Source organism: Gouania willdenowi, chromosome 13 (assembly GCF_900634775.1).
Source record: "Gouania willdenowi chromosome 13, fGouWil2.1, whole genome shotgun sequence".
NCBI classification, from domain to species: Eukaryota; Metazoa; Chordata; class Actinopteri; order Blenniiformes; family Gobiesocidae; genus Gouania; species Gouania willdenowi.
In genome coordinates this window covers 43,422,687-43,444,198 of record NC_041056.1, presented here as the reverse complement: position 1 = coordinate 43,444,198, position 21,512 = coordinate 43,422,687, and the positions used below count along the sequence as shown (strand labels likewise).

The 21,512-nt window shown below is 44.7% G+C and overlaps 1 protein-coding gene across 1 annotated transcript in view; it reads left to right on the top strand.

The window, feature by feature from the left end:
- Positions 1-21,512, top strand: part of sorl1 (sortilin-related receptor, L(DLR class) A repeats containing) — a 119,255-nt gene that overhangs the window by 56,569 nt on the left and 41,174 nt on the right. The window contains 10 exon segments of the mRNA XM_028464750.1: positions 366-451; positions 532-704; positions 2,635-2,766; positions 11,671-11,762; positions 12,872-13,118; positions 13,191-13,329; positions 15,175-15,348; positions 15,419-15,532; positions 17,593-17,715; positions 18,644-18,763. Coding sequence (XP_028320551.1) covers positions 366-451; positions 532-704; positions 2,635-2,766; positions 11,671-11,762; positions 12,872-13,118; positions 13,191-13,329; positions 15,175-15,348; positions 15,419-15,532; positions 17,593-17,715; positions 18,644-18,763 — 1,400 coding nt within the window.

Genomic DNA, 21,512 nt, shown 5'->3' with positions numbered 1-21,512 from the left:
TTTAAGTATGAATTATTGGCTTTGTTTTTGGATTGACTCCGATTGTTAGCTGAGGGTGAAATCCAAAATGTAAAAAAAAACAAATCTACTTTTCAGATAAAATTCTAATGTTTTTCAAATCTTGAAAATTGTGTCATTTTTAAATGTTTACGTTAGCGTTTACAGACAAACATTTTGATGCTCTGTTGGATCAATTATTGATCAGTGATAAATGTGTGGATGGTTTGTTTAGGACAGTCTGAAGATGAGCTGGAACGAGTTTGGAAGTGTTTTGAAATAGAAAACTGTTAAGTTTTGTAGATGGTAAACAAAGGTAGATTAATAATCAGGGATGTTTGGAAAGCTGTGGTCTGCTGTCCCTACAGTTACAGGAAGGTGGCAGGCGACAGCTGCAGCGGAGGAGACGTGGAGTCCAGGCTGGATGGAGAGATGCTTCCTTGTCCTGTTGGAGGTGAGCCACCGTGCTCGGACATGTCCTGGTTGTTCCGTGTCCTTCATGTCCCGTGTCCTTCCTGTACCATGACCCTGCAGAGAGTAACGAGTTCATCTTGTATGCCGTGAGGAACTCCATCCATCGCTACGACCTGGCCACAGGCTCCGACCAGGCCCTGCCCCTGGTCGGCCTCAGGGAGGCCGTGGCCCTCGACTTTGACTACGACAGGAACTGTTTGTACTGGGCTGACATCTCCCTGGACACCATCCAGGTGAGTGACCCACAGCTAGCACAATGATTAGCATGTAGCTGCTAACTGTGTGGAGTCAGCTTGCACAACCATTAGCATGTAGCTGCTAACTGTGTGGAGTCAGCTAGTACATAAAGGGTTTTCACGGCGCGTCACAACCACGTCATCAACCTGGAAGTTGCCATTTTGGAGATAAGCAGTAGGTTTACAAACAGCACACAAACAAGCAAATCCCGAATTTTGAGAGGAAATGGTGAACTATTACCGTGTTTCTGGCTGTACTAATTGGTCAGACCGTGAAAAACATGTAGAGTTTTATAAACTGCCAAAAGTTCTAACAGATCAGGGAAGAACAATGTCTGTATTTTATAGTCAGTAGTTCTACATCAGGAGAGCAGTGACATGTGACTAACTCACTGTTGTTGCACCAGTTGTTATTGATGTTTATGTAAACATCTCCTGTCTTACATTTAAATCCAGCTTCAGGTCCAGTTTGTTCTCCAGGGAACAGACATTAGAACACAGGATGGAAGGAAGCTGCGTTCTCTGAGCTTAGCTTTTAGCTTGGTTGCTAGCCCCGCTCGGCATCCCTGCTCCTGCTTCTGATCACACCGCTTACGTTTAATCCGCTAGCGAACACCACTGGTACGAGGCTCCGCTACTCCACAGGTCGCTGGATGTAGCCGCGGTAGCAATCCGAGGCTCGAGGTCCAGAGTAGTCGCATATAACGAACTAAAACTGTTTGATTTACCTCAATCTAGTAACTACACTCACTGTGAAATTATTAAAACTGACTGAGTTATCTGCCGATATACAGTATATCTGTTGCTAACGCGAGCCTCTGCAGCCGCAGCCGACCTCCAAACTTCTATAAGATTTAAGGTCTTCCGTTGTGTAGGTGTACAGGATACATAATAGTCCAGATTTTTGCCTCGTAGATCCTGGTTTAGCTTTGCTAGCCACAAGCTCCTCCTTTCCTCTGATAACTTGTGAGATTGTTCTTCCTGATTTGTGATGATTTCTGGCAATCTATAAATTCACTGTTTGACCTATTGGTACAGCCAGAAACATGGCAATAGTTCACCATTTCGTCTCAAAATTCGGGATTTTCTTGTCTGTGTGCTGTTTGTAGACCTGCTGCTTTATCTCCAAAATGGCGACTTTTGGGTTGATGACGCGCCGTGAAAACCCTCTTTAGGTTAGCATGTAGCACACGGGTTAGCATGTGGCTGCTAACTGTGTGGAGTCAGCTAATCATGTTTGTAATTCTGTTTTACAAATATAGAATAGCCAGTATTTGTGCACAAAGTGATAATATGCTTAGATATTTTTAACTCGATTTATATTTGAGACATTGTAAGTATTGTAAGATTGTGTGTGGTCTTATTTAAGCTCTTTTCCTTGCTTTCTTCCTCTTCCTGCACTGTATAACCTATTTCTGTGATATTTTGTGTTGTTTTTTAATTGTGCCAAATCGATAAATAGAAAAAAAATAAAATAAATAAATAAATTTAGATTTAAAAATATGATAAATTTTTTTAATTGTATTATCATGATTTGGTTTTTTTAATAAATATGTATATTTATGCTATTAATGAGTCGGTTTTTACATTATTTTATTACTAGACATTTCATTCCACCCTATTTTCATTTTATTTCGAGACGGTCCCACATGGGGTCACAACCCCAACTTTGAAAAACCCTGCTCTAAGGACACTGCTGCGATCAAAAAATAATGAAAATAAATAAATAAATAAATTCAAAAAAATATATATATATATATACATATATATATATAATTTTAATGAGTAATTTTTATTCTGTTAATACTAGACATTTCAGATGACCTCCTTGTATTTCCAGGTGACCCCACATGGTGTCACAACCCCCAGGTTGAAAAACCCTGGGTTAGCATGTAGCTGCTAACGGTGTGTGGTGTGTCTCCTGCAGCGTCTGTGTCTGAACGGCAGCACAGGGCAGGAGGTGGTGGTGAGGAAAGACCTGCAGAATGTGGAGGCGCTGACCTTTGACCCCATCAGTAGACTGCTGTACTGGGTCGATGCTGGAGCACAGAAGATAGAGGTGAGACCATCCAGGTGTTGTTCTTCTCTGTTATATATAGGTAAGGTTTATTATCACACATTAATACTGCTCACAGTGCATTAGCTAGGCTAAGCTAGGCTAGGCTAGGCTATATCCAATATGTCTGTAACTCCATCACATAGAAAGGTAAATATGGTATAGTAATAAGCTCCACCCACTCTCTCAGAATATAGAAATAGATCTGCTATACATCCTATCTGGTGGACATGTCAGCTCCTCTACATAGACACAAAGTTTGAAAATGGAGGAAAAATAAAGACGTGTTAAAATACCCTCTTTACTAAATTGTCCAAATCTCAAAAAGTATTAATCCGATCAAACTAAAAATGTACAGTGTGACTATTGAATAATCACAGAATAGTTGGTAAAAATGTCTGAGTTTTTTCAGACCAAAGTGCGTGGGACATTTGTTGAAATGAAATGGAATGACCCATAAACACTCTGTTCTCCTGTATGGACTTAAGCGCATTTACGCACCTCTCTCCTGCTCACATCCTCACGTCGAGGCTGCTGACACGCCCACTGCGCGTAAGGAGGCCAAAAGCACGTAGTCTGTGAATGGAGGCGGGCTGAAGGAAAGGAGGCGGTGATGTCATTGGCTTGGGCTGTCTACATATCTCGGATTATGGAGTTTTCCCAACACTTGTAAATGTCATTAAAATCCGTGAGAATTTGAAACGCCTTCTGATAAACAATGTCATTTTGATTTGATCAGATTACTGATCAGATTACTGCACTGTGCGGATCGGACAAATATTTCTATCCGAGTTACAGTTAAAATCTCTTTTTTTCCCCTCATATTAACACCAGATTAATATGTGTGGAAAGCCTGATTTTAGTACCTCCTTATATTCCTGCTTTCATTCAGAAATGATCAGCGTGCATCATCATCATCATCATCATCATCATCATCATCATCTGTCACCAATACTGTATCTGCTCTAAATCGTGACGCGCTGCATGGAGGAAATAATCTGGTTCTGCTTTAAGAGGAGACAGAGATTATATCATACTCTTCTTTTAAGAAAAAACAGGAACAGATAGCAGAAAAAACAACTGAAGAAAAGATCAAAAAACTTACGGAAGAATACGCAGCTAACCCGTCTGAACTTTTATGGGAAAAACTCCAAAATACAAAACTTAATCTGGATATTATCTTATCTAAAAAAAAACGACTTCATTTTGCAACAATTACGATACAAAAACTTTGACTACAATAACAAATCAGGCAAATATTTAGCAAATCAGCTCAAACATAATAAAGAAAATTCCTTTATAGCAGCAATTTCTGATAATGCAGGTCAAACTTTAAACTTACCTCAGGACATTAATAACATTTTTCATGATTATTATCAAAACTTATACTCATCAAATTTAAACCCTGACCCTGAAGATATTAAAACCTTTCTTAATAAACTAAACCTACCACAGCTCACTATAGATCAGAAAACCACCTTAGACTCACCATTAACCTTACAAGAATTACAAAATGCTTTAGACAGCATGTCAACAGGCAAAGCACCAGGTCCAGATGGGTTCCCTGCTGAATTCCTAAAACATTTCTGGTCAATGCTGGCTCCACTATTTTTCAGAGTAGTAACAGAGATCAAAAATAAAGGGCATGTAGGAGGTCACATGAATACAGCGAACATTAAATTGTTACTTAAACCAGACAAAAACCCCATATTACCCTCAAGCTATCGTCCCATCTCACTTATTAACACAGACTTAAAAATTATTTCCAAAGCACTCACATCCAGGTTAGAGAAAGTAGTACAGTCAATTATACACCAAGACCAGACAGGATTTATTAAAAATAGACACTCCACAGACAATGTGAGAAGACTGTTTAATGTGATCAACATGGCACAGAACTCTAAAAAGAAAAAAATAATCTTGTCACTCGATGCAGAAAAAGCATTCGATAGAGTCAACTGGTCATTCCTCCTAACTGTCCTTGGCAAATTTGGCTTCTGAGAATCATTCATACAATGGATCTCCACCCTGTACAATAAACCTAAGGCCTCAGTAACCACAAACAAAATAACATCCCAAAGCTTCACACTGCAGAGGGGAACCAGACAAGGCTGTCCACTCTCACCTTTGCTTTTTGCAATATTTGTTGAACCTCTCACAGCAGCTGTTCATCAGAATACTGTTATTAAAGGAATCCACTCATCCATCTCAGAACACAAAATTAATCTTTACGCGGATGACATCTTACTCTATTTAGAAGAACCCCAATCCTCTTTAGAGGAAGTATTTAATCTAATAAACAGCTTCTCTAAATTATCAGACTATTCCATTAACTGGACAAAATCATCAATCCTCCCTTTGACAAAAAATTCATGGAATCCTGCAAACCAAAATCCACAACACCCCTCCACCACAAATACAATTAAATATCTAGGCTTAAATATATCACCAAACTTAAATGAATTAATTAAACTAAATCATGATCCGATGTTGGACAAAGTCACAGAAGATCTACGGAGATGGAACAATCTCCCCATCTCACTACTTGGCAGGATAGCCTCAGTTAAAATGAAAATCTTACCTAAAATAAACTACCTGTTCTCAATGATACCACTAACACCACCAAAACAATGGTTTCAAAGATTAGATTCTGCAACTACAAAATTCTATGCTAGAAATAAAAAAACCTAAAATAAGCCTTTCAACCCTTCAAAAAAACAAAGACGAGGGTGGTTTAGAAGCCCCTAATTTCATGCATTATTACTTAGCAAACCAAATACTATATTTAACAGAATGGCTAAAACCAAAAGAATACTACAACACCTGGCTAGAAATAGAACAGTTAGACTGCAAACACATTAAACTCTCTGATCTCCCTTTTATCACTGCGACCCTCAAACATCACAACTGCTTTAAAAACCCACTAATTGCCTCCACACTGACTGCATGGTGGAAAGCCCTGGACATCACAAATGTTCAATTAAAAACTAGTATACTGTCTCCAATCTGGCACAACCCCGACTTTAAAAATAAAAAAAACACCACTTTATCTGAAGACATGGGAAGAGAGTGGAATCACTCATCTCCAAGACCTCTTTGAAAATGACAAGCTTAGGACATATAATAATCTAACCCAAGCATTCGGTATAAATAAATGTAACTTTCTACAGTACTTACAAGTAACAGAAACAATAAAGAACACTACTCCACTAGACTTAACTACTTTACAACCTCCAGAACTGGCTATATATATGAAAAAAATCTCAACAAAATCAAAAAAACTCTCAAAAATATACAGAGCTCTCTCGATCACCAACTGTAATTACTTACCAATCGCTAAGTGGGAGGCCGAACTCTCAATCACCCCGAGCATTGATTTCTGGACAGAAATTTGTCGTAATACTTTTAAGATGACGAAAAACACAAACCTTCAGCTAATTCAATACAAGGTCCTCCACAGATCCCACATTACCCAACAGAAAATGCATAAAATGGGCTTCTCCTCAACAGACATCTGCTCTCAGTGCACCCAGAATACAGCGGATTCCTATTTACATGCCTTATGGCTTTGCTCCCCAGTGCAACACTTTTGGATTCTAATCACTGAAAAACTGTCCTCCATTTTGGACTGCAGGATTCCTTTATCTCTAAATCTTTGTCTGATAGGAGACCTGACAATGCTTCAACTTCCAGCAAACCGATCACAATCAATCCTTGCGGCACTAGCCATAGCAAAAAAAACAATATTACTAAATTGGAAAGACAAAAAATCCTTAAACATAAACCAATGGCAAAATCTCCTCACAGAATTTATCTCCATGGAAAAGATGTCTGCTCTCAGAAAACAAAAAAAAATAATGTGCTTTGAGGAGCGTTGGACTCCTTTTTTAATTGCATTAAATCTAAATTTTTAAAGCCTGATGATCTAGCCTGCAAGCAACTGCCAGCACCACTTCTTACTAACGCACTAGTCCAACTGTAGGCCTGGGCCGCCTTGGGCCTCTGGGGTAGTCTTGGCCAGGTTGACTGGGGAGGGTTGCCGGGTGCCTGGCTGCCTCGGCGCGGGTGTGCATTCCTTCTGGGTGTTCACAGGGTCCCAGGGCTGTTCGATTTGGCGCTGTTGCCCCTTGCATGCGCATCTGGTTGGCCTCTGGGGCTGGGGCCCTGCGTGCTCCTCTGCCGCTCCTTCCCCTTGCTCCCTGTCCCCCTGTCTCGTCCTCCCCCCCCTCCTCCTTTGCTCTTACCCATCCTGTTGGGTTGGGTTTGGGGGGCTCCCGTTTGCCTGGGGGCTGGCGGGGGGGCTGTTGCTCCCGCCTGGGGGGCGGGCGGTGCCGTGCCGGATGGGTTGGCTGGGGGGTGGTGTCGTTGGGGGGCCTGGGGTGGTGGGGTCCGTGGCTCCGGTCCGGGGGGATCCGGGGTGGGGGTGGCTTTGGGGGTGGCTACTGCCCGGTGTCGACGATTGCCTCCTGGGTCGCTGGGTGGCGGGGTGTGGCCGTGGGTTGCTCCGTCGGCCCTTGCGGGTCCTCGGCTTGGCTCCCTGGGGCGCGCCCTCGCCAGGGATGTCGCTTGCGTGACGGGCCGGGCGGGGCCCCCCTCCGGTGTGGCCAGTACGGCTAGGGGTGTGGGGTAGGGGGTGCTATGGGGCCTCCCCGGGGGTCGTGTTGGGTGGGTGTGCGGGGGCGCGGCGCGTGGCTCTTGGCCTGGTGGATCCGCGTCGGGATTGGCTGGTCTGCTGGCTGGGCGCACCGGGCGCCGTGGGCGCCATTCCGGGGCGGGGGGGGGCCCGGGGGTGGATCCGTGGTCTGGGTGTCCGGGGGCGTGCTCTCCTGTCATCTGCCCGGGGACCGGCCGCGGCTCGTGGCGGCGCTGCGCAGCCTTGGGTGGGGCGGGGCTGGTGGCCTGGGGCTTGCTGTCGTCCGGGGTGCGCTGGCGTCGGGGGGGTGTCTCGTGCCGGTGCGTGGGTCGTCGGGGGTCCCCTCCGTGGGGGGGGGGGGGGGGCTCTACTGGCGCCGTTGGTGTGGGATGGCGGTACCGGGCTGGGGGTGCTTCGGTACTCGGGCTTGCCGGTCCGTGGCTGGCGGGGTGGCCCTGCTTGGCGGTAGATGGTGTCCTCTTTCGTCGGGGGGGCCGGGGCCGCCTTCCGGTGGAGGGTGTTGTGTCGTGGCGCCGGGTGGGCCTGTGCTGGCCCTGGTGCGGGCACGGGCCTCCCCCCTGCTCGGCCGCTCTCCTTGGCGGCGGGGGGGCGTCGCTCTGGGCCGGCGTGCGGCGGGGGTGGCCCCCTGGGGCACCGGGGGACGGGGTTGGTGCCTGGCTGCGCCCGGGGGTGGGGGGTGCCGCCGTGCTCCGCGGGGCCGTCGCAGTCTGGGGGGTGCCGTGGGGGGGTCTCCGGCTTTGCTGCTCCGGGGCCCACAGTGCCGCTTGCCCGTCTGCACCATCTACCATCTCGCGTGGCCCGCCATGCGGACGGGCCCGGCTCGCACCGGACAGGCCTCCTACATGTACACTTCCCCTCACTCCCAGCTGGTCTGGCCCATTCACAATATGCACCACACACCCATACCCAACCCTTGGGGGGCTGGATGGTGGGACTGGGGGTGGAGGGGGCCGCCACCTGTGTCACTATGTAGTGGCGTGGGGGCGGCACTCCCACCTCTAGTTACCCTACTAATCCCTCCAATTTTAATCACACCTCAACATGCCACCCCCCGGAGGGTGTATCCTCACTTACACCCTCCGGCCTATTACACCACATACACATATATCCACAGAGGCAGGATGGGGAGCACCGCTCCCCTCCATCCCCCTTCTTTTAATTACACCCCATACATTCACTGAACACACACACTCACACAGGGGATAGGGAAGTGCCTCTCCATTGGGGAATGGAGAGGCACCATAACAGGGTGGTGGGTTGGTTCACATATTTGGGCCTCTCCGGTGGGGGCCTGGCCCCTCTGTTGGTGGCTGGGCCACTGCATAGAATAAAAATACATCAGGATGGTGTGGTCGGGCGTGGCGGTGGGTCTCGGGGGGGGGTTTGCTGGGGTCTCTCCTTGCGGGGTCTTTCCGGGCGGTGTCGGCCTGGTGGGGCACGGGGGCGCTTCCTCCCCTTGGGTGTGGCTTGGTGCTTGTTTCGTCGGCTGGTGGCCTTGGGGGCGGGCCCCGCGGTGTGAGGGCCCGGGGCGGCCTGCCTCGCCGGTTTGGGGGGTGGGTGTGCTGGTGTCCTCACCGGGGTTGGGGCGGGGTTGCTTGGTGCCTCGGAGCGATGCTGTTTACTGGGGGGCGGCGCTAGCTGTTCCGGTGGTGGAGGTTGCTGTCGGCCGCCTGGTGGGTCTGTCCTGCCATCTGCGGACTGGTGGGTGGGTCCGGGGCATCTTTGGCTCGGGGCTGCGGTTCCGCACTTGATGTGTGCCATTGGGGTGCCTCCGTCCCCACGGTGGGGATCGCCGGTTGCTCGCGGGCCGGTGGGGGGCGCTGCCCGGGGGGCAGCGGGCCCTGGGCTGCTGGCCTTGGGCTGTCCGGGGCTGTGCGGTCCTGCTGGGCTGTGGCCGGGTCCTGGGCGGGAGTGGGGGGTGCGTCCCGGGGGGCTTGGCCCGGGGGCTTGCCCTTGGGGGGTCCTGGTCCCGGGGGGTGCTCCTGGGGCCCGGGATGATTGGCTGGCTGGCCGGGCCGGTCCTGGCGGGGGTCTTTCGGGGCGGGTGCCGCGTTCCGCGCCCTTGCATACCTACTGGTATGGCCCCTGCTTAGGCAGTGCCCCGTGAGGCAGGGTGTCGGTGATGCATAGGGGGCCACATCCCGGCAAGGCGGTCTGGCTTGGCCCTTGGAGGGGGCCCTGGCTTTAAAAAAAAAACTGACATCAACATCAACAATAGGTGATTTGGGGCGCCATGGGGGGCTAGGTTGGGGTGCCTGGGGGCCGGCGGGGAGACTCCCGGCGGCCCCCTGGTGCCTTATGCGGCTTGGGGTGTGGTCGTCCTCCCTGGGCGGGCTGCTCCTGGTGCTGCGTCCATTCCGGGTCCCTCTGGCCTGGGGTCGGGTCCCTGCTGGCTCTGGGCTCGGCGGCGGGTGCCCGCCGGCTGTCCGTTCGGCGTGGCTCTGGTCGTCTGCTGGGCGTGGGCTTCGGCTCCTCCGCTGGGGTCTCGGGCGGGGAGCTCTCTGGGCCCTCCCCTCGGGGGGTTGGGCGCGGGGGTGTGGGGCGGTGGGGGGGGTTGGGGTGGGGGGTCTGGGGGTTGGGGGTTGGGTCGGTGGCGTGGTGCGCTGGGTCCTTGGCTCCTTGGGGCTTTCTCGGGTGTGTATGGGGGGGGGCGATGGTTGCCTCTCGGCTTGGGATCTTGGGGGCGTTCGGGGGGCTGCTTGGCCGTGGGGTGGTCGCCGGGGGCCCCCGGATTGCCCGCTCTTGCTGCTGGCCTGGCTGCTTCTTCGGGCCCGGGGGCGGCTCGTGGGTTTTGCAGTGGCGGTTCTTGGAAATACATTTGTCATGAATGCACTGGCCTTGGGCTGTGGGATAACACTGGGCTCAACCACAGACACGTTGTTCCCAAATACCTGTTTTATGGAATTTCCACTCACTTCTTCCTCTGTTCACAGCCACCACCATTATTCCTAAGCCGCACACTGGTCATCAAACTGGCTTGATAACTCAACAATAAGCACAATATACACAACCACAATTTCACATCGCATCACTTGAAACCTATCGACTACTCCCCACCCATTCCATTTCCTATCTTGTATCCCTCTTCCCTGTTAACTTCCCCACCCCTCTCCAACCCCTCACCTTGGTGTAACACTGCCCTCTCTTTTTTACACCCTCCCTTTAATAAAGTATTTCTTACCCTTCCCTAGGGAGAGCTGGTGATGGTCACAATTATGCAATGAAATAAATAAATTTATTTAATTGCAATAACAAAATATGCATTGCTGTTAAAAGATTGCACTTCTTGTAGTGTTAACCTTCAACAGAATGTGCAGACAAGATAAAAAAAAAAAAAAAAGAGGAGACAGAGATGTTTGCCATAAAACAGAACTATTGGCTTCCTACATAATATGCAGTTTTAAATATAAATAGTTTAATGCCTTATGGAGCTGATGTGAGCGCTAGCCATCCATCCATTTCTGGTATCCACACACATTTCACCAACCTCTGCATATGACAGCTTCACTTATTATTTACTCTGTAGAGGATCAAACTGTGGCTTTACGTTGGACATAAATGAAAATAGTTGGACATCACTGTGACCAACGTGGACAGAAGTCTGTGTCTGTTTTAATTAATCGAGCAGCAGCAGGTATGGCACAACTCAGGTGATCACAGCTGATCAGCTCCATGACGCACGAGTCCGTGTGGCTTCAAATGTAAATAAGTCCATATTTCTACTGCAATATAATAGAATACGCTTAAACCCAGATTTGAATGGGAACGCCCACATTTCAGGGAGGCTCCGCCCAGAGTGGAATTGGGATGAAGGCAGCCAGTGACCGAATTAAGTACAGGAGGAGAATAGCATACAGCCAAAAACAGCTTTTTGTACTTATATGCATGGGAGAATAGAGCCCTATATGTTTATAATGTATTTGTTTAATACATTTTGGAAATGTAAATTCCAAGTAATAATAGAATAGTGTCAGATCAAAGCAGCTTGTCTACTCTGCTGAGGTTTCACTTGATTTCTTACAGTTTAGTTGGAAAGATATTTAGTTTTGAGCTACAACTGGTTGGAACAATGCGTCCACATGGACTTCCTGTCTACTAAAATGCAAAGATTGGAGGTAAACTTAAGGATATATGTATGTGGATCAGTGTCCCATTGAACACTTTCACAACCACAAACCTCATTTTTAAAACACTGAGTAGAATCTAAACTAAAAGTCAATGGACGTACGATTGAAAGCTTGAATGTTTGACAGGTTTCAAACCCTGATGGAGACCTTCGTCACACGCTGCTTAACTCCAGCGTTCTGGAACATCCACGAGCTCTGGTTCTGCTGCCTGGAGAAAGGTTTGGAGACATGGACACACACACATTTACACATTTACCATCGCCATCATTCGCGGAAGTAGCTCTAGAAAAAGAATGTCACTTCTGTTTATATTACCAGCTTTAGGAAATTATACATGCAATCATTTTCAGTTGGATTCAAAGGACAAATATTTTTATTTATGAGTTAAAGGATCCTCCACTGTTTTTACAAATGTATCCTAAAACCTTCTAAATATCATTAGTAGATCTACTGTATGTCTAACAAAATACGTTATTATGCACCATATTCATTTCATTTTCTTTTAAAAACAGGACTACTTTACAGTTTCAGAGCCTGTGTTCCTCCATCTTGAAATCATGTGATTGATGATGTCACATGGCCCCACTGTCTGTAAACATCCATTGTTTTCTATTGAAGTGAAACATTCAGCCTGATTTATAGATTATTTAGTAGATTTTTGGGTGATTTAGCAGAGGATGAAAACAGTCGTGACCCGATAAAAAATCTGTGACCGCAGCGGGCGACAGTTTTAACCCTAGGTTTGGTAGTAGACTATGAAGCAGAGAAGAAGAGCTCTCCTTTACTCTCCCTTAAACAGTGTGCTGACATGCTCTGGTGGCTGAAGTTAGGGAGTAAATGACTGACTGTTGAATTCTCAGGGTTTATGTGTATTCAACTGTCTGTGATTATGGGTCACAACTGTTTTTATCCTCTTTCTGTAACAAAAGAGGTTTACATCAACATCTTTAACTTTTCCTGGATTTTTAGAGCAACTAAAAACAGCACAAGTTGTTATTGTGACTGAAAAAACTACGAAATAATCTATAAATCAGGCTGAATGTTTCACTCCAATAGAAAACAATGGATGTTTACAGACAGTGGGGCCGTGTGACATCATCAATCACATGATTTCAAGATGGAGGAACACAGGCTCTAAAACTGTAAACTTGTCCTGTTTATTTCTAAAAGAAAATTAGATGAATATGGTGCATAATGTGTTTTGTTAGACATAGATCTACAAATAAGGACATTTAGAAAGTTTTATGTTACATTTGTGAAAACAGTGGAGGATGATTTTAATAAAACTCTGTGAAGGTAACTGTCGTGTGTCGTCCCCGTTCCACAGCCTGATGTTCTGGACCGACTGGGGGGACAGAGCCGCTGGTGTTTACCGGAGCTTCATGGATGGAACCAGCGTGTCGTGCATCGTGTCTGAGGGCGTGCGCTGGCCCAATGGGATCACAGCTGACGACCACTGGTTGTACTGGACTGAGGCTTACAGCGACCGCATCGAGAGGGCCGACTTCACCGGACGCCAACGCACGGTTCTGATGGACGGGCTGCCCCACCCCTACGCCATTGCCGTCTTTAAGGTACCACACTAGTGTTCACGCTCACACAATGATTGACAGCAGCTCACAGCTCACTGGTTGAACTGTTGTCAGAACGACTTGTACTGGGACGACTGGTCCAGGATGGGAATCTTCAAAGCTCCAAAGGCTGGATCTCAGGGCAACGAGCTGATCGTTGGCAGACTGACAGGAGTCATGGACCTCAAGATCTTCTACAAAGGGAAGAACAGAGGTGAGAAACACACTCATATTTAGATTTACAATAACAATACATATTTGTATATTTGTAAATAAGGAGAAGTTATTTAATTGTTATTTAACTCATTCAGTGCCATTGACGTATTAGTACGTCATTTCAAATATAAACGCTCAGTGCCAAAGACGCAATATTATGTCAATTACGTTTTTCCAAGGAAGTTGCTAGGATACACTGTGACTGAGTTCTATTGTGAATATAAGGCTTCTCTGTTGATGTAGTGACCACCTGGTGCCCTGAAGGTGGCAGCAGCACACCTTTGGATGACAGATTAGCCACTGATGCTACCATTAGCTAAAGAGGAATAAGCAGGAACGAGTGAAATTATGGCGCTATGAAGTGATATTGTGAAATATCCAGCAGCTCACAGCACCATATACTAACACAGAACATGTGGACCTGAGTAGATTATTCATAATGTTGCGATGGTGAGATAAAACCATCAACTAACCGGGCCAAACTGGTCATCTCTGGGTGTTGAGAGGAAGAGGAAGTTACGTCTGTGTGCTTGACGGTGGGAGGGGGGGAGCAGATACCAAATAAGTAAGCAAAAAATTCAACTGTGAGACAGATAGTAACATCATTGGTGACCTGTAGGTGGTAGCAGAGCACCTTTGGATGAGAGATCACCCATGATGAGCAGAGCTCAGAGGGAGAGGACAAGAGTTTACGAGATAGAAAATGGTGCTACAGAGTTGATGCTGAAGTTCCCACCAGCTCACAGCAGCTCACACTCAACCAGAGCATGTGTGGAACTAAGTGGACTATTGAGAGTGTGGTGATGGTGAAAGAAAATCATCAAAAAACTGGGCAAACACTGACACTCTGCATGTCCGGGATGAGGAGGAAGTTGCGTGTGTGGAGAATGATGGGGGAGAGACTTGGAGGCACGCCAAAATACAGTAAGAAATCCATTCAACTCTGATATAGATAGTAAAACACTGGCCATCATTTACACCAACCCCCAAAGTTTGTCACTGCCCAGCTGCACATTCCGATCGAATGGCTGCATTTACATAAGAGAGGTGGCCCACTGAGTTGCAAATCAGTGTCATTTGGCGACCTCTGGACAGGGCAACAGGAGTAAGAAAATCTTGGGCATGCTAGTGTTAAAGTTTGAGGTAAGAATGTGCGATATGTTATCGTTCACGCTATATTGTCAAAAACATTCTCAACAGTATGAATATGTCATCCCACGATAGAAACAATAAATGCCCATGTCGGAAATTAGCGAGGGCCACAAACTCCAAGCTTGTCTGACACGCCCATGAACACGCCCCCTTCAGTACTCATACAAACACGCATGGATGTTGTTTACTTCTGTTGTTCTGTGGCTGTATTTGGATACTTTCTACATTTTAACATCGTTTCAATACATTAGAATAATTATCAAAGTGAGGAATGCTAACGTACGGACGGAGATATCTGTCACCGAACCCTAACCCAGGGTTAGGGTTAGGGAACATAGGAAGGGGAGGGGCTCTGCTGTGATGATGTGATGCGTTACGTTTAATCTGATTGGTCAGCTATGATGTGATACATTACGTTTAATCTGATTGGTCAGCTATGATGTCATACATTTGATTGTTGTCTGGTCATTTAATTTGTTGTAGTTTCATAATGTTTGTTGATAACACAGTATTAACAGTTGGGTGTAGAAATGTAACTAACTATTTGACTTCTTTTAAAAAGTATTTGAGTACAAGTAAAATGACTGATTTTGTTCAAAATAAACAAATACTCAGAAAAGTACAAGTATCCATAAAAGCCACTCAGTTACAGTAACGTGAGTACTAGTAATCTGTTACTGTTCTCTACCAGGTCATAATGCGTGTGCAGACCACCCGTGCAGTCTGCTGTGTCTGCCTCAGCCTGGACATCGCCACACGTGTGTCTGTCCAGGCGACGCCCCTCCCCTCCCCCTGGCCAATGGGGAGCTGCAGTGCCAGTGTCCAATGGGCTTCCAGCTGCACAACAGCACCTGTGTGAAGACAGGTAAGAGCGTGTAGACATGAGTACGACACGTGTTCACATCCAGATAAAACATCATCCTCTGTCCAATCAGAGCACAGCTGTCTGCCCAACCAGTACCGCTGCTCCAACGGCCGCTGCATCAGCAGCATCTGGAAGTGTGACAGCGACAACGATTGTGGAGACATGAGCGATGAACACCAGTGTCGTAAGTGTTCTAGGGCTGGGCTACATGGACCTACACTCATATCTCAGAGTGTCAATATACGATATAAATGTGGATCATTTTAGTTTGACCACAAAGACAATTCTACGTGAAATGTTCTGATACAAAATGCCACACAGGCTAAAATCACATCACGCTCAGAGTTTAAAGTGTAAATCATCAGAACAAACACCACGTGTTGTTCCAGCACTAAGAGAGAAACAAAAATGTTACAGAATAAAACATATTTTAAAGCTTCTTTTGTAACTGAACAGACCAATAATATCACGTGAACACAAACAACCAATGAATCTAAATGATTAATAAAAGAATGATGAGTCAGCATTAAAGAAGCACAGACAATCGTCCGTCTCTCACTCTGAGTGACATCTGTCACATCTCATGTTTCAGCACCAAGGACAGCGCTAATCACCGCTAATGTAGCCATACAATGTACCCATAACTCCTCTAATGAATCAGCAGAAAAGGAAAATATAGTGTTTACATTTTATTTGTTCAAAACAGGAGAACTTTGTATCCTAGCAACTTTTTTCCATATTTCCAGCCGAGGCCTGCCTTGTCTTTCATTTCATAAACCTAGAGCAGCAGATCATCTGAGCTTTGAACTGAGCCTGAGTCTTAATGTCTATATCAGAACTTTAACTTCTCTCTGTCCCTGAGTCCTCCTCATGTCCTCTGGATAGTTCTCCTCCTGTGTCCTGTCTGTTGGTTCTCCTGTATTAGCATCATCTACAGGTGCTGCTGCTAGCTACGCTAACTGCTGCTGCTAGCTACGCTAACTGCTGCTGCTAGCTACGCTAACTGCTGCTGCTAGCTACGCTAACGGCCGCTGCTAGCTATGCTAACTGCTGCTACTCGCTACAGTAACTGCTGCTGCTAGCTACGCTAAATGCTGCTACAGCTACGCTAATTGCTGCTGCTGCTCTTTTCTGCTATTTCCACAACCTTTACCTCAGGCTTAGCTTCACTTATTGGCCTAAAAAAACTTTAAATCCAACTGCCTTTTTTTGCCATTTTCTACCATCTTCTAAGCTGACAAGACACAATGTTTTGGCAAAATTACACTTTAGATGTAACGTGGGGGCGTGGCTTGACTTTCCCCTCTCTTCCTCACTCGTGCTGTTTTTACATTTAATTTTGTGTTTACAATGAGATTTCCAGTGATTTCAACTCAACAAAAGACACAGCTGTCCTAATATAATACTGAAACATTTATTAAAAACACATAAATGCAAATAAGGTGCTGAAAAAAAAAGAGGTGTTGGATCCAAATTAAACTTTGATCACATTGCTTTAAGATTGGTAAAGCATTTTTATAAAACTTGTGTGTATATCACATCGGCAACTAGCGGCCCCCAAATGTAAATACACAATATGACAGCAAAAAATACACAAAATTACAACAAAAACACACATTTACAGAGAAATACACAAAAGAACAACACAATTACTTAATAGGACAACAAAATACACACAAGTAGAAAAAATAATAATAGGACAACATAAATACACAAAAGAACAACAAAAGACACAAAAAGAGAAAAAAAGATACACATTTATTAATTATTGATTAACAGCTGAACAATATGTTCAACTTTTGGCTGCTCTAAGGGACAGCATGTGTGAGTGAGTTTTGTAGTGTGGCTTGTTTAGGTGAAGGTCTGGGTTAGAACACACTCAGTAATCATCTAACTGAGATTTACATGTTCTGAGAAGTAGAGAAAGCAGTGACTCCTAATATATATATATATCATATTTGTATTATTATTAGTAGTATTATCTATCCTACTTTATATTTTTTACTACTGTAATGTGTGTGTATCTGATCCCTATTTTCAAGTCTTTTACTTGATTATACACTTATTTAACGTTTAACTTTGTTCAACGTTTTTATGCTTTTATTTGTGATTTTTTTTCTTACATGACTGTAACAAAAGCAATTTTTCCCTGGGATTAACAAAGGCTTTCTGATTGTGATTCATACAGTATATACTGCCCAGTCCTCACAGAGTAGAGCAGTAACTCCTCCTGGTGTTTTCCAGCTACCACCACATGTGACCCGTCCAACCAGTTCCGCTGCGTGTCGTCTGGTTCCTGCGTTCCTTTAGCCTTTAAATGTGACCATGAAGACGACTGTGGAGACAACAGTGACGAGAAACACTGTGGTGAGTTCACACAACACTGGTAGAACTAGGACTGTACACACCATATACAGTACATTGTAGTATCAATGATTACAAATTTCACCTTTACAACAACAAAATGGTATGAAATACAATTATTTCATTTTTTATACTTGCAAGAACAAGTAAAGCAGGGTTTGAAACTCATTATATTTCAGAGTCCAAATACAGATAAATCCTAGTTTACACTTCTACATGTACATAAAATACAAAATATGTAACAAACCAACAATATCCAATCAATAAGAGACAGATTATCAGTTACAACAGAATCTACATCTCGGGGTCTAATTTGAGGAAAATTTTGGGGTTTTGGAAAAATTGTGATTTCTTGAAACAATTTGAGATTAAAAATGACCATCATGTGATAAAGGGATTATAAAATGTTGAGCCTTGGAAAAAAAATGTGCAGTTTCATTGAATTAGTGTATTTAGAGGTACTGAGATATCTGAATTACACAAATCAATCACCTTTTCACTGTCATTTCTCCTGCGTGTCAAATTGGGGGCTTTAATTGGCCGGATTTGGGCCCCGGGCCTTGACTTTGACACGTGCCGTATTGGATCGGACTCGGGCTCAGGTTTGAATTAAATTCTCAATAACATTTAAAAAATGCCTAACGATGGTTTAAATGAGCATAAAAGCTTAAATCACAGCTATTAGATCAAGACAGTTCTTTCATGACTTTTCAGTGCTTTACCACTAATCCACTCAGATTATCGTACATGAGCTCAGACCTGATCATAGCGTACATCACGTCTGTATTGATAAATACTGAAGCTTGGTGAAGGAGGTGGAGCGCACATGGTACCCAGTGTGTGTTTAGATTCTCTCCCTGTGCTCACACGTCATAGATGTTCTTCCTGTCTCTACAGAGATTCATTCTAACGTTGTTAATGTCCTCCTCAGAGTCTCACCAGTGTGGTCCTGGGGAGTTTACCTGTGCTCGGGGTGTGTGTATCCGTGAAGCCTGGCGCTGTGATGGAGACAATGACTGTAGAGACTGGTCAGATGAAGCCAACTGTACAGGTAAAGATGTGTAAACACTGTTCCTTCATCAGACATGATCTCTCCACTGTGCACTGGGTATCATATGTTTAATGTGTTACCAATAAACTAAATCTGTGCACATTTATTCTAAAAACACTTTAAAGTAGTACTTTGTGAAGTATTTTCTGCCTTAAATCAACCCATGTTGGTCAGTGTTTACAGTCAGTCCTCCTGATTAAACTCTGTGTTGACGTTCCACATGTTCCTTTCTTACTGAGGACAACATGAGGATGTGTTGGAGCTCCTTCTGACGTAGATTAAGCTGTTCGTGCAGCTCTTGTGTTCTAATGTAACTTAATGAATTAGTTTTTTCAAAAAATGTTACAAATTAAAACTCTAGGGTCTGTACTGTGGAGATGGATTTCCTCTTGTCGCGCTAACTTCTGGGATTTAATCAGCGTGTGCTGGACTACGAAGCTGGCTAACGTCTTATGAAGCTAGATCACCATGGTTACTTAGGCTGAACGCCTTCCTTTGTTCTGGCTAGTGAGTACTAAAGCCCCGCCTCCTGACCAATCAGATCTCTTAAAACGAGCTGTCCAATAAAAGGAGGATCTGATGTGACACTGACAGGAGAGAGAATATTTATCCTTTATTTACCATCACATCCTATAGGAAACATAGAGATTAATATCTATTAGGAATGCACCGAATATTTGGTGGCTGAATATATTTGGCTGAATATTGCAAAAAAAGCAACATTTTTCGTCGGTTTAGTGAGTTAGAAGCAAGGCTAAATAGTAGCGTGTAACGCAATGACTTAATCAAACAACATGCAGTGATTTTGAGTCAGAAAAGTGTGTGCGTGTTGCTGCAGAACCAGCAGCTCCCCCTTTCCAAACACAAACACAGCCAGACTCACCGCATAAAAGTTGGAAACCGTCCAATTCCACAACCGAGTCCGTTGTTAGCGCTGTGAGCCATGAATCCATAAACATCCCCATCGTTTCCTCCTTACACTACACTGGGTCTCACTGCATAGACTGGTGTAGCATTAGCTTGGAGTGCTAACAGCTGATGTGTGTAAACAATGGGTCCGTGGCTCCAAGCAGTGACTCCCAACATGAAAGAAAAAGGCGTGTTAGGTGACGTCGCCTGCCAACGTGGGCAAAATCCAACTGTCCCGTTTAAAGCTAATTTTTTATAAAATATGTAATAACAAGGAAGGAAACATAACTTTTTACACTTTGTTCCTCTGAATGAGGCTAAATGATGTTTATCACTGTAAATAAACCATGAGAAAGTGTTTTATTCATAATTTCTCCCCTTTAATGCATTTTAGGTTTTTTTTGGAATGCATGTTTTGTTTTATTTGACGGGCTAATATAAATGAAAAAAAAAAGTGTGATTTCTATGAAAAGCAAAGGCTATTTAAATATTTAAAAAATGTAGTAGTATTCAATAAACATTTACTTTCTTTTAAAAAACATGTCTAAAAAACCGCATTCGATATTCAGCCAAGCGTTTATATTTTATTTATTTTTTTAATATTTAATATTTTATTTATTTTTTTTATATTTAATATTTTATTTTATTTATTTAGGCCACAAATTTTCATTTCGGTGCATCCCTAATATCTACATTAGTCAGCTGATAAAACCTCATTCATTCATGTGTTGTGTGGTGATGCAGAGAGCCTCAGACCTGTAGATAATATAAAATATAACCTAATGATGTAGACTGAGCTCTATGAAGGCAGACACACACATCTCACCTTAATAAAGTCAAACTGTTTATTCTCCATTAATTAATATTGAGTAATCTCACCAATTTAAGCATTAACACGTATCACTTTCTATCTGTGTTCTCTGCTTTTACTGCAGCAACAGTGCTGTTTTTGGTCTGAATTATGGATTTTAATAATTCATGTTTTTAAAGAATTATTCCTCATTAGTGACCAATCACAATCAGAGTTTCTCTGTGATTGTGATTGGTCTTACGCTGCTAACTCCGCCCCCTGTCACAGGAGCGCACATGTAGCCAGGCTGGAATCATTGGGGTTAGTCAACATGTGTATATCCTGCTTCATAGTACAGAGAATGTTTAGTTAGCTGAAGTTAAAGGTGCAGTCCGCAACTCTCAGATCCCTCTCTCCCCCTCCCTCCCCGCTGCTCTCTTGCCCTGCCTCCAAACTTTCCAAAGTCCCTCCCTCAGAGGAGCTAACAAGCTAACGTTAGCCAGACAGCAACATCACAGTAATATAACATGCTCTGTTAAAAGCATATTACTGCAGTGCTTCTCTCTCTCTATGTGCACACACCTCAGCAGCAGCATCAACACATCCCACACGAAGGCTGCTGCACACACATGAACAACACATGCACCACAGAGTTCTAGTGTAACAAATACAAATCAAACATATTGTAAATCAAGCAGCAGTAATTACCTTTCAAGCAGAAAAGTCACCAATTCCATCTTCTGCTCCTCCAGACCATACACTGTAAGAAAGACGATGCTTCAGCTCTAGGAAAGGGGCGGGGCCTGTGAGCAACAGCTGTCAGACAGTCCATCAAACACAATCCTGGCTCTGATTGGTTCTTTTTGCTCGGTCGTGGTGCATTCTGGCAATCTGCCAAAGGCTGCAGGAGCAGCAGGGGGCGGGGCTTATTGAGCCTGTTTTTTTTCACACAAGCTACTAGTTTGATGTCAAGCTGTCCTTACATAGTGACAGCCAGTGTTTGGAATAACAGCGTTTAAAATAACGGTGTTATGTAACAGCGTTTATTTT